Source organism: Oncorhynchus mykiss, chromosome 20, assembly GCF_057628025.1.
Source record: "Oncorhynchus mykiss isolate SJ-2025 chromosome 20, ASM5762802v1, whole genome shotgun sequence".
In the NCBI taxonomy this organism is placed as follows: Eukaryota; Metazoa; Chordata; class Actinopteri; order Salmoniformes; family Salmonidae; genus Oncorhynchus; species Oncorhynchus mykiss.
In genome coordinates, this window is record NC_143041.1 from 14,177,352 (window position 1) to 14,192,979 (window position 15,628).

The 15,628-nt window shown below is 44.4% G+C and overlaps 1 protein-coding gene across 9 annotated transcripts in view; it reads left to right on the forward strand.

The window, feature by feature from the left end:
• Window positions 1-14,667, forward strand: part of LOC110498931 (transmembrane protein 94) — a 40,286-nt gene extending 25,619 nt beyond the window's left edge. For 8 of the 9 annotated variants that reach the window (XM_090212309.1, XM_021575657.3, XM_021575659.3 and 5 more), the window contains 9 exons: window positions 1,111-1,219; window positions 1,420-1,609; window positions 1,680-1,757; window positions 1,937-2,022; window positions 2,115-2,196; window positions 3,372-3,630; window positions 4,255-4,348; window positions 4,508-4,678; window positions 4,913-14,667. In XM_090212309.1, the coding sequence (XP_090068435.1) occupies window positions 1,111-1,219; window positions 1,420-1,609; window positions 1,680-1,757; window positions 1,937-2,022; window positions 2,115-2,196; window positions 3,372-3,630; window positions 4,255-4,348; window positions 4,508-4,678; window positions 4,913-4,985 (1,142 nt within the window). In that variant the 3' untranslated portion in view covers window positions 4,986-14,667. The remainder of the gene's footprint in view (window positions 1-1,110; window positions 1,220-1,419; window positions 1,610-1,679; window positions 1,758-1,936; window positions 2,023-2,114; window positions 2,197-3,371; window positions 3,631-4,254; window positions 4,349-4,507; window positions 4,679-4,912) is intronic. The other variant, XM_036955721.2, reaches the window with a different exon arrangement.
• Window positions 14,668-15,628: the final 961 nt, after the last annotated feature.

Consider the following 15,628-nt stretch of genomic DNA (forward strand, 5'->3'; position numbering starts at 1 on the left):
ATTTGGTACAAAGACATTACTATGTTTTTAATATACAAATCAATTGATCATGGTATTTAAGTTTATTTTATCAATATCAATAATTTATTTGCAATGTAGCTATGCTTGTTACAGCTACACTGAACAAAAATATGCATGTAAAGTGTTGGTCCCATGTTTCATGAGCTGAAATTAAAGATCCCCGAAATGTTCCATAAGCACAAAAAGCCTATTTCTCTGAATTTTTTTGCACAAATTTGTTTACATCTCAGTGAGTGAGCATGTCTCCTTTGCCAAGGTAATCCATCCACCTGACAGGTGTGGCATATCAAGAAGCTGATTAAACTGCATGATCATTACACGGGTGCACCTTGTGCAAGGGACAATAAAAGGTCACTCTAAAATATGCAGCTTTGTCACACAACACAATGCCACAGATATCAAGTTTTGAGGGAGTGTGCTTTTGGCATGCTGACTGCAGGAATGTCCACCAGAGCTGTTATCTGAAAATGTTATGTTAATTTATCTACCATAAGCCGCCTCAACATTGTTTTAGAGACTTTGGCAATACGTCCAACCGGCCTCACAACCGCAGACCACGTTTATGACAACTTGTGGGCGAGCAGATTGCTGATGTCAACGTTGTGAACAGAGTGCCCCATGGTGGGATTATGGTATGGGCAGGCGACTCCAGGAAGCTGAAAATGTCCCAGTTCTTCCATAGCCTGCATGCTAACCAGACATGTCACCCATTGAGCATGTTTGGGATACTCTGGATTGACGTGTACGACCGCGTTCCAGTTCCCGCCAATATCCAGCAACTTGGCACAGCCATTGAAGAGGAGTGGGGTAAATTCAACAGGCCACAATCAACAGCCTGATCAACTCAATGTGAAGAATGAGGCAAATGGCGGTCAAACGAAATTCTGACTAGTTTTCTGATCCACGACCCTACCTTCTGTATTCCCAGTAATGTGAAATCCATAGATCAGGGCCTAATGAATTTATTTCAGTTGACTGATTCCCGTATTTGAACTAACTCAGTAAAATCTTAGAAATTGTTAGATTCATATTTTTTGCTCATTGTACGTGTGTGAGATTGTTCTGAATCTTTTTTTTGTGTGTGTGTAGCTATGTGTGAGATGATAAAGATCATGCAGGAGAACAGAGAGGTGACGTGCTGCCTGGGGAGCTCTGCCAACTTCCGCAACAGCTGCCTCTTCCTACAGAGCGACCTCAGGTACACGTGAAACAAACGCCTGTCACAAACACGGCAGCTGTTGCCTAGTTCATTTATAAATAGTCTAAGATGTGCGTCCATACATTCACTTACAACCTGATAACACAACTGCTTCAGGCATTAATGAAATTATGAAGTCAACAATACCGTTCCTCATAAACAAAGATGAATAACAACAAAACCACCTGTCCTTCCCCCAGCATCGCCCTGGACCCCCTGTACCCGTCGCGGTGTTCGTGGGAGACGTTCGGCTACGCGACAGGAGCAGGCCTGAACGGGGAGGTGGAGGGTCTGTCTCCCCTCAGTCTCTCTGGTCAACTCAACACCCTGGCCTGTTCTGTCACCTTCCACCAGGGGGAGTCTGTCAGCATGGTCAAACTCATAGAACAGGTGAGACACGTACACTTGCACGCACACAGAGATACAATATATTTATTTTACGTGTATGATTCCCTTCAAGGCGCGTCACACTACGTACGGCATCCGCAAGAGCTTCCTGTTCCTATTGCAGTGTCAGCTGACCCTGGTCCTCATCCAGGTGAGAGAGAGAACATGACTGTCCTGAGCCTCGCATTCTTGAAATACTAATGCTCTTTTTGTCACCCCAGTTTCTCATACCAGCCTATTTATTTTTTCTATAATAAAAGAGCTGAGGGATGCAACAGTTTTAGCTGAATATTTTCTGAAAGTATTGTTTGTTTCCCTGCCGTTGTGTAGTTTCTGGCCTGCCTCGCCCAGCTCCCACCTCCCATGAACATCACTGATATCCTCTGGCTGTCCTGTTTCAGCTGTCCACTGCTCAGGTATCACTGTTACTAACCAAATGGGTTTCAAACTGAAATGTTATATAGTAGAGCAGCATTACACATGATAACTATGTGTGTTGTGTTGGCAGTGTGTCGTTCTTAGGAAAGCCACCAGAAAGTTCTGTGATGAACGTGGCCACGGGGAAGAACCAAGATGCCATCCCCAGAAAGGTACGTATTGTAGTTTACCCACACCGGCCCGGTTTTAGACGTATTACTGTACACTAGACCAGGGCTGTTCCTGGAGAGTTACGGTCCTGTAGGTTTTCACTCTGACCCTGTTCCTGGAGAGCTACTGTCCTGTAGGTTTTCACTCTGACCCTGTTCCTGGAGAGCTACTGTCCTGTAGGTTTTCATTCTGACCCTGTTCCTGGAGAGTTACCGTCCTGTAGGTTTTCACTCTGACTCTGTTCCTGGAGAGTTACTGTCCTGTAGGTTTTCACTCTGACCCTGTTCCTGGAGAGCTACTGTCCTGTAGGTTTTCACTCTGACCCTGTTCCTGGAGAGCTACTGTCCTGTAGGTTTTCATTCTGACCCTGTTCCTGGAGAGTTACCGTCCTGTAGGTTTTCACTCTGACTCTGTTCCTGGAGAGTTACTGTCCTGTAGGTTTTCACTCTGACCATGTTCCTGGAGAGTTACCGTCCTGTAGGTTTTCACTCTGACCCTGTTCCTGGAGAGCTACTGTCCTGTAGGTTTTCACTCTGACCCTGTTCCTGGAGAGCTACTGTCCTGTAGGTTTTCACTCTGACCCTGTTCCTGGAGAGTTACTGTCCTGTAGGTTTTCACTCTGACCATGTTCCTGGAGAGGTACCGTCCTGTAGGTTTTCAATCCGACCCTAATCTAGCATACCTGATTCTAATAATTAGCTGGTTGATAAACTGAATCAGGTTAGTTACAACTGGGGTTGAAGTGAAAACCTATAGGAGGGGAGCTCTCCAGGAACAGGGTCAGAGTGAAAACCTACATGAGGGGAGCTCTCCAGGAACAGGGTCGGAGTGAAAACCTATAGGAGGGGAGCTCTCCAGGAACAGGGTCAGAGTGAAAACCTACATGAGGGGAGCTCTCCAGGAACAGGGTCGGAGTGAAAACCTATAGGAGGGGAGCTCTCCAGGAACCGGGTCGGAGTGAAAACCTACAGGAGGGGCGCTCTCCAGGAACAGGGTCGAAGAGCCCTGCGTTAGACTATGCTAAGTTTATATTCATTTTCATGATTGGCCAACTCCAAATATGCTCCCTTCACCTCTTCTAGTTCTGAATCAGATGTGTGTTATCTATCTTAATCATGACATGTGTACCATGGCATTCCTTTTAACATTTAGATTTGTGTATATCTACTTCCTGCAGACGCAGAACTACTTCCTGGGTTGTTTCCTTTTGAGGTTTGGCCTGACTGTGTGTGCCTACCTCCTGGGCTTTGGCTTCACGCTGCACGAGGTCTGCCTGAGGGCCAACAACCTGACCATGGCAGAGAACACCACCATCAGCTGTAGTGATATCCTCAGGGTCAGTTCGGCTCAGGACGCTCCCCATTGGTTCAGGGAGCTGTCCAACGGCCTGCTGCTCACTCAGAAAGTCATGGCTGGGTTCCTGGCCCTGCACACAGGTAGGAGGAGCTTTATTTTTGGGGGGGTGGGGGGGTATTCAATTGTTAGTAGTTACTATCTTGTCTCATCACGACAACTCCCGTACGGGCTCGGGAGAGACTAAGGTCGAAAGCCATGCATCCTCCGAAACACAACCCAACCAAGCCGCACTGCTTCTTAACACAGCGTGCATTCAACCCGGAAGCCAGCCGCACCAATGTGTCGCAGGAAACACCGTGCACCTGGCGACCTGGTTAGCGTGTATTGCGCCCGGCCCGCCACATGAGTCGCTAGTGCGCGATGAGACAAGGAAATCCCTACCGGCCAAACCCTCCCTAACCCGGACGACGCTAGGCCAATTGTGCGTCGCCCCATGGACCTCCCGGTCACAGCCGGCTGCGACAGAGCCTGGGCTCGAACACAGAGTCTCTGGGGGCACAGCCTTAGACCACTGCGCCACCCGGGAGGCAGGAGGAGCTTTCTGTGTCACTCTCACCCCTGCATCTATCAAGTCCGGTTGTATCCCAAATAGCACCTTATTTCCTATATAGTGCACTACTTTTGACCAGGGCCCTATATAGAGAGCCAAGGTTCATGTATGTACGTTTTATTTTCTTTCCATTTCTCTCGCCCTCCTTTCCCAGTGGTCATCTCTCTGAGCTATGTCCATCGCTCTCAGCCGCTGTGGAAGAAGAACCCCTTCAGCAACACCTGGTGGTGCCTCACTGTCCCCGTTGTGTAAGTGTTTGTGTGTGTGCGCGTGCAGCCTAACTGTTTCTGACCAGTATTAAAGGGCAGCTGCAATAGAGAAGTTTCAGCTTGTTTTGGCAAGATTGTTTTAACTGATACTCTTTTCTCACTCGTTCGGTCTTCCCCGCCCTTCCTCCCCACCTCCAGTCTGCTGGGTCAGTTGGTGCAGGCCACGGTGGACTACCAGCTGTGGCAGGACCGGTTGGCACATTTGACCTTTGACCTGAAGGACATCCCCATGCTGGCCTGGCTACTGGTCTCCCTGTCCTCCCTGGTGGTGGTGCTGCTCAATGAGGCTGTCAAACTACACGAGATACGGTAAGATGGAGGAGGGTGAGGGGAGGAGAGAAGTAGGAAGGGGAAAGGATTTTTATTTAGCCTTTATTTAACTATGCAAGTAGAGTAGGAGTGGTATGATAGGAGGGAGAGAGAGAGAAAGGCAGAAGATTGCAGATGACCGAATGGTTGAGAGAAGAGGATTAGGGAAGGGATAGTCATGTGGGGTGAAAAACTGTTCTTATGTGTTGATCTGTCCATTCCTTCTGTCTGCAGGGTGAGGGTTCGCTACCAGAAGAGACAGAAGCTACAGTTTGAGACCAAACTAGGGATGAACTCTCCCTTCTGATTGGCTCAGACAATGAACAGAGGGGCGTGGCAATACATGCTGGGAACCAATCAGCCCTTGAAGTTGGTTCTAACTGCTGACACTGGGTCAGATCGTTTCTCATCCCTCTTGTTTGTTAGAATTGGAGAAAGGGTAATATGATCCTAGATCTGTGGTTGAGGGGAACTTCTACCTCAAGCTCATAATCACACTCCTCCTCAGTGCCCATTGACCTGAACCCAGGAGCACTCAACCCACCTCAGCCCGAAAGCACTGGCTCCTAGCAGGTAGCGCTAACCTCAACCAAACTGCTACACCTGCTGGGTGGTTTATCACTGCGATAATCCAATCTTTTTTTGGGGTGGGAGGGATCCTTGTTTAAATTGTATTACGGTATAATTGATTTTTTTTTCTCCCACAGTCACTGGTCAATGATATTGTCTCACACTGTATCACATAGGGATTATCACACTTCAGCATGTTCCTCCTTTCTTTTGTCCCAATACCAGACAGGGTTTCCACCAGGATTTTTTTCAGCAGCGGTGGCTAAGTAGATGTGGGGGGGTAGTTGGCGTGGCCAATGGTGTGGATTTAGAGGCCCTCCTCTTGGCCGCAGAAGCAACATTTAGCTGTTTTAAAGCAAATTTCCTGCAATTTTGCCATGGGGCGGAGAGAACATTTTACAGTTTTAAAGATAATTTCCTATGGCTCATGCCATGTTCTTACGGTATCTGAGTGACTCAGATAACTATAACAAAATCAAAGCCATGACATTTTGGGAATTTTATATTCTAGTTTTATTTTGGTGATTGTTAGTCCTCAAAGATTATCTAAGTCAAAAAAAATATTGCTCCATTATCTTTTCTACACACATTATATCTGGTTTTAGTCATTTAAGTTTACGCTGAAAATATTTTATCATCCCAAAAATTATGATACACTACCGTTCAAAAGTTTGGGGTCACTTAGAAATGTCCTTGTTTTTGAAAGAAATGCAAAAAAACACTGTTCATTAAAATAACATCAAATTGATCAGAAATACAGTGTAGACATTGTTAATGTTGTAAATGACTAGTGTAGCTGAAAACTACAATTTTTTTTATGGAATCAGAAATACAGTTTAGACATTGTTAATGTTGTAAATGATTAGTGTAGCTGGAAACGGCAATTTTTTTAATGGAATATCTACATAGGCGTATAGAGGCTCATTATCAGCAACCATCACTCCTGTGTTCCAATGGCACGTTGTGTTAGCTAATCCAAGTTTATCATTTTAAAATGCTAATTGATCATTAGAAAACCCTTTTACAAATTGCCTAGAAAGCCAGAATCCCAGAGTTTTGCGGGTACTATTTAATGAAGCTACCAGTTAAGGACATGTGAGGCTGTACTTGTCCTCTTGCTAAGTTGTGCACCGGGGCCTCCCACTCTTTCAATTCTGGTTAGAGCCAGTTTGCGCTGTTCTGTGAAGGGAGTAGTACACAGTTGTACCAGATCTTCAGTTTCTTGGCAATTTCACGCATGGAATAGCCTTCATTTCTCATTACAAGAATAAACTGACGAGTTTCAGAAGAAAGTTTGTTTCTGGCCATTTTGAGCCTGTCATCGAACCCACAAATGCTGATGCTCCAGGTACTCAACTAGTCTAAAGGCCAGGTTTATTGCTTCTTTAATCAGACAACAGTTTTCAGCTGTGCTAACATAATTGTAAAATAGTTTTCTAATGATCAATTAGCCTTTTAAAATTATAAACTTAGATTAGCTAACACAACGTGTCATTGGAACACAGGAGTGATGGTTGCTGATAATGGGCCTCGGTACGCCTATGTAGATATTCCATAAAAAATCTGCCGTTTCCAGCTACAATAGTCATTTACAACATTAACAATGTCTACACTGTATTTCTGATCAATTTGATGTTATTTTAATGGACAAAAAAAATGTGCTTTTCTTTTAAAACAAGGACATTTCTAAGTGACCCCAAACTTTTGAACGGTAGTGTATATAAAAAGAAAATGCATATAGGGGAAACACTGCCCGAGGAGAGTATCCCAATAGCAGACTAGAAAAACACCTACCATCAGGTGATGTCTGGAGGAAACTGGATTCAAGTCAATATGGGGAACCTAGGGAAACACACTAAGCATTTCTCAGCAAGCAATCTCAAGGCTACTCTCTAGAACCCAGCCTTGTAGCCAGATAATGAACATGGCATTTTCTAAACCAGAATGTAAGAGAATATATTTTGTTTTTTCTTTCTTTTTTCCCCATTTCTTTTCTAACAAATATTTATTTGTTTCACACACATGCTCCGACTCCCGAGCTAAGCCAAGGGCAATCCTCCTGCTGTAATGCAATAAAGAATATATATTAATATAATGTACTTTGAAAAAGTACAACTGTATTAGTCTTGTTTAGGTCAGTTGTATTTGAATGTGCTAGCATGCCACTTTGAAACTCATGTACTGTAGGAAGGTTTTGTTATTTTATAATCATCATAGACTGGTTTGATCCCTGTGTACATTCTTCCATCCTATTCTTCCCACCAGAGTACTGTAGTAAAGAGGGGACTGTCTTCAACTGTAGTTAACAAGGTTTTGTCTGTGGTGTTCTCGATTACAATACCTTCTAGAGCGTTCCAGGGTATTCTGAAGGTGCTTCATATCATTCAGTTGCCTTTTTACTAGCCTGGGTGCATGTTTCTGCGTTCGACATCAACAACGCACAAGCTGACTACGTCCGGGATTCAATCAGATCACGCTTGTAGACAATGCTGCTTTCAAAGGCAATTTTACTGGGTTCGTGCAGATCGCATTTAAGGTAAACGCTGCGGATGTCGGCTCAATTGGAAATGACCCATGTCAAGCGCGCTCACGCACCGTTTCGTGTTGAATCCCGGCCTAAAAGCAGAAAGACTCACCCACCAGGCTACCTGTCTGTGTTGGGTGATCGAATCAGTAGATCCATTTGAACTTTTTTATCCCTGATATATGACTTTCGCTGTGTCCGAAATGCCACCCTTTGTACTACTTTCGACCATGGCCCCATAATGTTCTGGTCAAAAGTAGAGCACTATAGAGAATAGGGTACCATTTGGGAAGCAGATTGTCATGAGTTGCCATTGCCCATGCAGCTTTTCAGTTTTTATTTCTTTCTATCCTGTGTATTTATACATTGTATTTATTTATTGATGCTTTTGTTATAGCTGATGTATGTATCATGTGCTGTCAGACAAACTGTCATGTTGCACAAACCGGCCTTTTCCATCGTGCTTTCTGCTTCTGGTGAATTACCTCTTCAGGGCCAGGAGTTTTTTCTGACCATGTCATCTGATCGTGAGACCCAGAGTTGTTCCCTGGTTGGCTCACGGGGTCAGGAAAACCTTGCGTCCCAAGTCATACTGTATATTTAAATGGATATATTTTATCATGTGTGCGCCACACCCGCTCTCCCTATTTTGATTGTTGGCTACAATGAAGGTCAAATGCTAAGTTGACTAGGAGTCTGTTCTGGGCCTAAGAGAGCACAAAAACATGGTGCCTAGGATTAACACCTCGACTCAGGGAGCTCGCACACTTGTGCCCTTCATAGGCTCCCTTTGATTGGAGTGTACCACAGGAGGTTGGTGGCACCTTAATTGGGGAGGACGGGCTTATGGTAATGGATTGTGCAGAATTGGTGGAATGGTATCAAATATGGTTTCCATGTGTTTGATTCCATTTACACCATTCTGGCCATTATTATGAGCCGTCCTCGCCTCAGCAGCCTCCACTGGAGTGTAGGTACTTACTTTTTAAGTACACTATTTCATAGGGTAGTTAGTAGTTACATAATCTGATAAGAGATGTGTGTGAGGAAGATATAATGTAAAAACACTTATCTAATATGTATCCCAGATAGGGTGGTCTGGTAACCGATTTTTGTCTTGTTTTTTTGCTCAGAGACCACTTGAACTAAGCCAGTCATTTTTTATAAATAGTAAACTTACATCTGACTCCTAATCATTCATACCAGGGCAGTTAACTGTTAACTCTTGTATATATTGTGTAGCATGCTAGCCGCTAATTGTATCCTATCAGGTCCAGATGGGGAATCCAGGGCTGCCGTTGGATCAGCCGATGGTGTGGGGACTGGAGCGTAGTCGGCCGGTGGGTCCAGGACAGGGCCAGACGCTGTGCCGAGGTCAGGGCTAGTTCTTGAGGACTGCAGTTGATGCTGGAACCAGAACAGGATCAGGGTCAGCCGACTGCAGGTCCAGAGTACATGGCGCTGGAGGCTCTGGTGCTGGATGGGACGCCAACTGGGACTCTTGCTGGAGAGTCGTCGTGGGCGTCAGGTCCAGGCCGAGCAGTTCTGCAAGGGCAGCAGGTAGTGTAGGGACCAGCACCGGAGTTGAGTCCGGTTATGGCTGCCCAGGAGTGACAGTAACTGGAGTGTTGGCTAGGGTGCTGGCTCAGGCACCGGTAGCTGCAGGTCTGGCTGGTTGTCTGCAGGTTGGAGCTCTGACGCTTGCTGGACTGGCTGCAGTCCTGGCAATGGCTTCACTGGCTCAGGTGCTGCTTGTGGTGTGGTGCCTCCGGGGGTGCAAGTTGGGTGCGGAGCTGGCTGCTGGATGTGCTCAGGTTCCGATGGTGACCGTTTGACTGTCCGAGTAACTAGCTTGGGAGCACTGGCTGGAGCACTTGTGACACTGGAGACCGCTGGACGTGCTGGAGTCCTGGTGGTAGTCTTGGGCGAGGGCACTGGCCGGAGAACCTCCTGGTGCACTAGTGACCACCGGACATGCTGGAGTCCAGGTGGTGGCAGAACTGGCTGGCGTGCCGGTGGCCACTCTACATGAGTGAGGGGGTGGCTGGACCGGTGGCCATGGCACCCAAGCCATTTGAGGCTGTTGCCCTGTCCTGAGCTCAGGATGCGGTTGGTCGATCCATCGGTGCTCAGGGGCTTTAAAAAAATAAAATGTAACCTTTATTTAACTAGGCAAGTCAGTTAAGAACAAAATCTTATTCACAATGACGGCCTACCGGGGAAATGCTTTGCTTGAAGTGCAGACTTTTGGGTGCTGCCAGTAGCCAGGCGGAGGTTGTGGAGCTAGTGGCTGCTGGACGGGCAGGACTCAGGACCAGCGCTGCGGGTTCTCTATGCCCACATAGTGCCTTGGGTTTGTCCTGATGTTACCATGCCACCCCTCGCATCTACCTCCCGCAGTTTCTTGATGACAGCATCTGTGATACGCTGGAGCCTCTTCCTTTTTCACTGGAGTCTCCGGAGTTCCCGGTCCTCCTCTTCTTGCCGGTGTGTGTGCCTCGTCCTGGGCATGGTATGCAGCATGAACTGCATCCCTTCACTACTGGTCATAGTCCAGGACAATTTAACCTATCCGGCTCGAAGGACCATGAAAAAGAAGCACACCATTTGGTGGTCTCTGAAAGAGGTACCGGTTTAGATTATGGTACAACTTTCCCAGCACCCTGGTTAGGCGTAAATGACCAGTAGGAGATAGGGATACAATTCACACTTTATTTCCATACACCAAACACACGGCAAACGGGAAGAGAACACTAGACTGTCCTTATGGGCCGATGAGGGCCGTGGACCCAGGGCTGGGGCTGGGTCAGCTGGTATTCTGAGGACAGGAACGGACAAGCGCACATACATGGCAAACAAGAAGAGGAGAAAACTAATGAAAGTGATAATGTATAGTGGTTCAATGTCAAAGACTCACTAACACCAGTTGGGAGGCAGTGTTGTCCATGTGGAAAGGGTCCAGATGTGAGTTGAGGTGGAGAACATCAGTTTAAATCCCTTCTCAACCTGCCCTCCTGGAAAGAACTGAAGAGTTGAGAGGCAGTGTGGGGTTCTGATGCTCCCAGGCTAAGCCACTGATTGGCTGACCAGGTCAGCTGACTCTGTTCCCTGGGAACCTGGTCCGTAGGACATAGGTGTGAAGTGGCCTTCTGCAGCAGGACAATAGATGGGTTGGTTGTTTAGCAACAAAACCGACTCGTGCGCAACAATGGGTCCAAACAGACAGGACTTTAGGTTGTTGACAACATGTAAACTATATTTCGTCGACTATGTTTATTGAAAACCTAAATAAATGTTGGACAATGAGCTCTTGTTACAGTTGTTGATTAGTTACCGAGCTAATTTTAGCCATATTAGCATTGACATGAAATCAGTCAAAACACCTCAAAACAAGACATGATATCAAGAACTAGATGAAACTAACCAAAAAGAGTCACGACTCCCCACGTGGCAGTTTCTTGTCATTGTTAGTAGCTATCTGGCCATCCAGAATCACAACCTCTCACAGACTTCTGCCCCATTTGAAGCGTGCGCCTTGTTTTCGTGACGTTATCAGCTAACCCATCTATAGACTCAGGCTACCAACCCTCGACCTCAGCCTATCTCAGCTGTAAGAAGTCAAAGTTTGTCTCCAAGTACCAGGGCCAGAGAGAGGGTTTGAAATGTGTTTTTTTTTTAACAGTAGCTGGGGTCAAATGTAACACCTAAAAAATAAACCAAATAAATTCACTTAACTTAAAAACATGAATGTTAATGAATTATCATAGACGTATGTAATGATTTTGCAACAAATGAGTATTTATATGTACGTAACCAATGATTACAGTATGTTTGAGCATGGCCATTCAGTTCCTCTCAAAACATCTGAATAGTCTGATGGTTCCTAGACAACTGTTTACAACTTCTTTGGTATGCTACTGGACCCCAAGGCTATTTAGTTAGTATTTGTATCATGCATGTAAAAATCACTTGTTTTCATATTTTGGCAGCTTGGCTCAGAGTCATTTTTAACACTGCTTTACAATTGCCCCCCACCCTAGCAACAATGACACAACCTCATGTGCCTGTCAAGAGACAACAATAGTGTCACGTCAATATTCAGCCAGTATATAGTGATGATAATTATGCTAGTTTGAATTATTGGAGCGTAAAGGAAAAATACATCCGATTGGGGTGGGGGGGGACTACATTCACCCCTAAAAAAAAGAATAATATTTGCCCATAAAATGTGCAGAGATATTTCGCTGTAACTTTTCAAGCAGGGAGAGAGACCATTACATGGGCATGCACTGTGTGAGTTTCATCACAGCAAGTTTGGAGATATGCAAGGTGTTACAATTGACCCCCGTTACAACTGCCCCCAGTCTATCCTACTGTTGTTGAATGAGCCTAGCTTACGAGGGAAAACGGATGTCTGAAGTCAGTAACTGAATATGTTGATTTTTATACACTACAGTAGAATGCATCCACACGTTGCACATACAGTACATTTCAATGCATTGTTTTCATTTGCCATTTGTTATTCATTGCTTTAAATATATGCATGAGTAAGACCTTATGGATGCCCAGTCTTGGTCATGATAATATTGTTTCAGTTTGAGTATGTAATGTGAACTCAGTGGAGCATGGGACTGCAGGTGTCGCTAGCGTTTTTTCACCACACTGACCGACCTAGACACCTACCTACTTAACCCTCTTCTACGGCCCAGCTCCCCTAGGCATGTGTAGATCTGAAAGGGTTGGATCGGCATAAGCAACACGGCGATAAAAATCCATGTTGCTCACACCTATCCAATCTTTTAGAAAGTTCGCAACCTTTTTTCCAAAGTGTGATTTAAATGTTGTTGTTTTTTTGTCACAGATCTGCACAAAATACGAGAAATTATTATTTTAAAAAAAGAAACCCTATTAAATCTTGATTAGATTCAACCCCCTGACTGTGAGTCTTTCTGGGTAAGTCTCTAAGAGCTTTCCACACCTGTATTGTGCATCGTTAGCCCATTTTAATATTTTCAAAATTCTTCAAGCTCTGTCAAATTGGTTGTTGATCATTGCTAGAAAACCATTTTCAGGTCATGCCATATGCAGATTTGAGCCAAAACTGTAACTCTGCCACTCAGGAACATTCACTGTCTACTTGGGACTCCCGAGTGGCGCAGCGGTCCAAGGCACTGCATTTCAGTGCAAGAGGCGTCACTATAGTACCTGGTTCGAATCCAGGCTGTATCACATCCGGCCGTGATTGGAAGTCCCATAGGGCGGCGCACAATTGGCCCAGCGTCGTTTGTGTTTGGCCGGAGTAGGCTGTCATTGTAGATAAGAATTTGTTCTTAACCGATTTGCCTAGTAAAATTTCAATAAGCAATTCATGTAGATTTGGCCTTGTGTTTTAGGTTATTGTCCTGCTGAAAGGTGAATTCATCTCCCAGTATCTGGTGGAAAAGCAGACTGAATCAGGTTTTCCTCTTGGATTTTGCCTAAACTTAGCTCCGTTTCTTTTTTATCCTGATAAACGACCCAGTCCTTAACAATTACAAGACTACCTAATAAGATGACGCAGCCACCACTATGCTTGAAAATATGGAGAGTGGTTCTCAGTAATGTGACGTGTTGGATTTGCCCCACACATAACGAGCTCTTTGTATTCAGGACAAAAAGTGAATTGCTTTGCCACAATGTGTTTTAGATGACTTTAGTGCCTTGTTGCAAACGATGCATGTTTTGAAATATTTTTATTCTGTAAAAAACGTCCTTTTCACTCTGCCAATTAGGTTAGTACTGTGGAGTAACTACAATGTTGTTGATCCATCGCCAGTTTTTTTCCTATTACAGCCGTTTAAACTCAATTTTAAAGTCACCATTGTGCTCATGGTAAAATACCTAGGTGGTTTCCTTCCTGTCCCGTAACGGAGTTAGAAAGGACGCCTGTATGTTTGTGGTGACTGGGTGTATTGCTACACCATCCAAAGTGTAATTAAAAACTTCACCATCCTCAAAGGGATATTCAATGTCTTTTTTTTTTGCGCATCTACCAATCTGTGCCCTTTGCGAGGGCATTGGAATATCTCCCTGGTCTTTGTGGTTGAATCTGTGTTTTTGAAATTCACTGCTCCACTGAGGGACCTTTACAATTATCGGTATGTGTGGGGTGCAGTAGTCATTCAAAAATCATGTTAAACACTTATTGCACACAGTGAGTCCATGCAACTTATGTGACTTAACCTAATGTTTACTCCTGAACTTATTTTGGCTTGCCATAAAGGGGCATATTTTATTTGGGGCGGCAGGGTGGCCTAGTGGTTAGAGCGTTGGACTAGTACCCGGAAGGTTGCAAGTTCAAATCCCTGAGCTGTCGTTCTGCCCCTGAACAGGCAGTTAACCCACTGTTCCTAGGCCGTCATTGAAAATAAGAATTTGTTCTTAACTAGTTAAAGGTCAAATTTATAAAAAAATAATAATAATAATTTGTGTGGGGAAAAAAAATAAAAACATAATTCACTATAAGTTGCGTGTAGGACAGTGATGAAAAACATAAAACTTAATCAATTAAATTCAGTCTGTAACACAAAATGTGGAACAAGTCTAGGGGTTTGAATATTTTCTGAAGACACTTCGTGAGGTGTTGAAGGCACAGGCTATGGGTTGATTGGGATGGGAATACACCAATTTGGGTGAAGCAACCAAGGCTCTGGAACTCTGTCTGTGTTCATACAAATGCTGGAAGCTGAACCCTATGATATTGACTTGCTGTGATTGATTATTTGTTGTGCTTCACAAATGTATATTTTGTATATATTTTTTTTAAAGGTCTAAATGTAAAATGATTTGTTTTTTTGTTGCAAAAGTTGATTTGTGAATCGAATTGTCAATAAATATGGTATTTTAAAATAAAACAGTAGGCCTATATGAATTTATTGATTCCACCTAGCTTTGTATACCACATGAATTACAAGTGTACAATGCCCGTAGCAATACAAAGGGATATTGTGTTCAGATAAAGGTGGCTGCTTGAGGCTTAAGAGAAGGACTTTTAGAGATTGGATAGAATGCACTTATTCAATGTATTTGAATAACAATACATGGGAGTGCAACTATTTTTATTCAACACAACAAAACTAGATAAATGTATAAGGTCTACACTGACCCTATAAATAAGACCTGTGGCCTGAACAGCACCAGAGTACAGTCAGATTTGCCTCTTCTCCCATGATACAGGACACACATTAGACAGAGTAACCTAATGGGGTTTAAAGGTCTTGGATGGAACATCACTGTCCAATTATCTACAGGCCGGTCCAAAATTGTTGGCACCCTTGATAAAGGTGAGCAAAAATGACAAAGAAATGACAAATAGGGAGCTATATTGTATGCAAAAAAAATGTTATTATACCAATACAATTGCTCAGAAAAATGTATTTCTCAAAGGTAGGGGTCAAAATTATTGGCGCCTGTTTTCAATACCTCACCTTGTGAGGGTAATGGCACTGAGCCTTTTAGGAGGGATCTTAGACCATTCCTCCATATAGAATCTTTCCAGATCTATGATATCCTTAGCCTGCGCTTAAGGACTGCCCTCTTCAATTCAAACCACAGGTTTTCAATGTGGTTCAAGTCTGGTGACCGAGATGGCCATTGCAAAATTTTGATTTTGTGGTCAATTAACTTTAATTGTGGATTTTGATGGGTGCTTGGGGTTATTGTCCTGCTGGAAGATCCACTTCCGGCCAAGTTTTAGCCTCCTAGCAGAGGCAACCTGACCTGGCTACCCAGACTCCTTTCTCCGACCAAACTCTACAACCACGGATGTTAGGGACTCATTGCGGAAAAGAGACTGAGTACCTCTCCTATGATTTCTA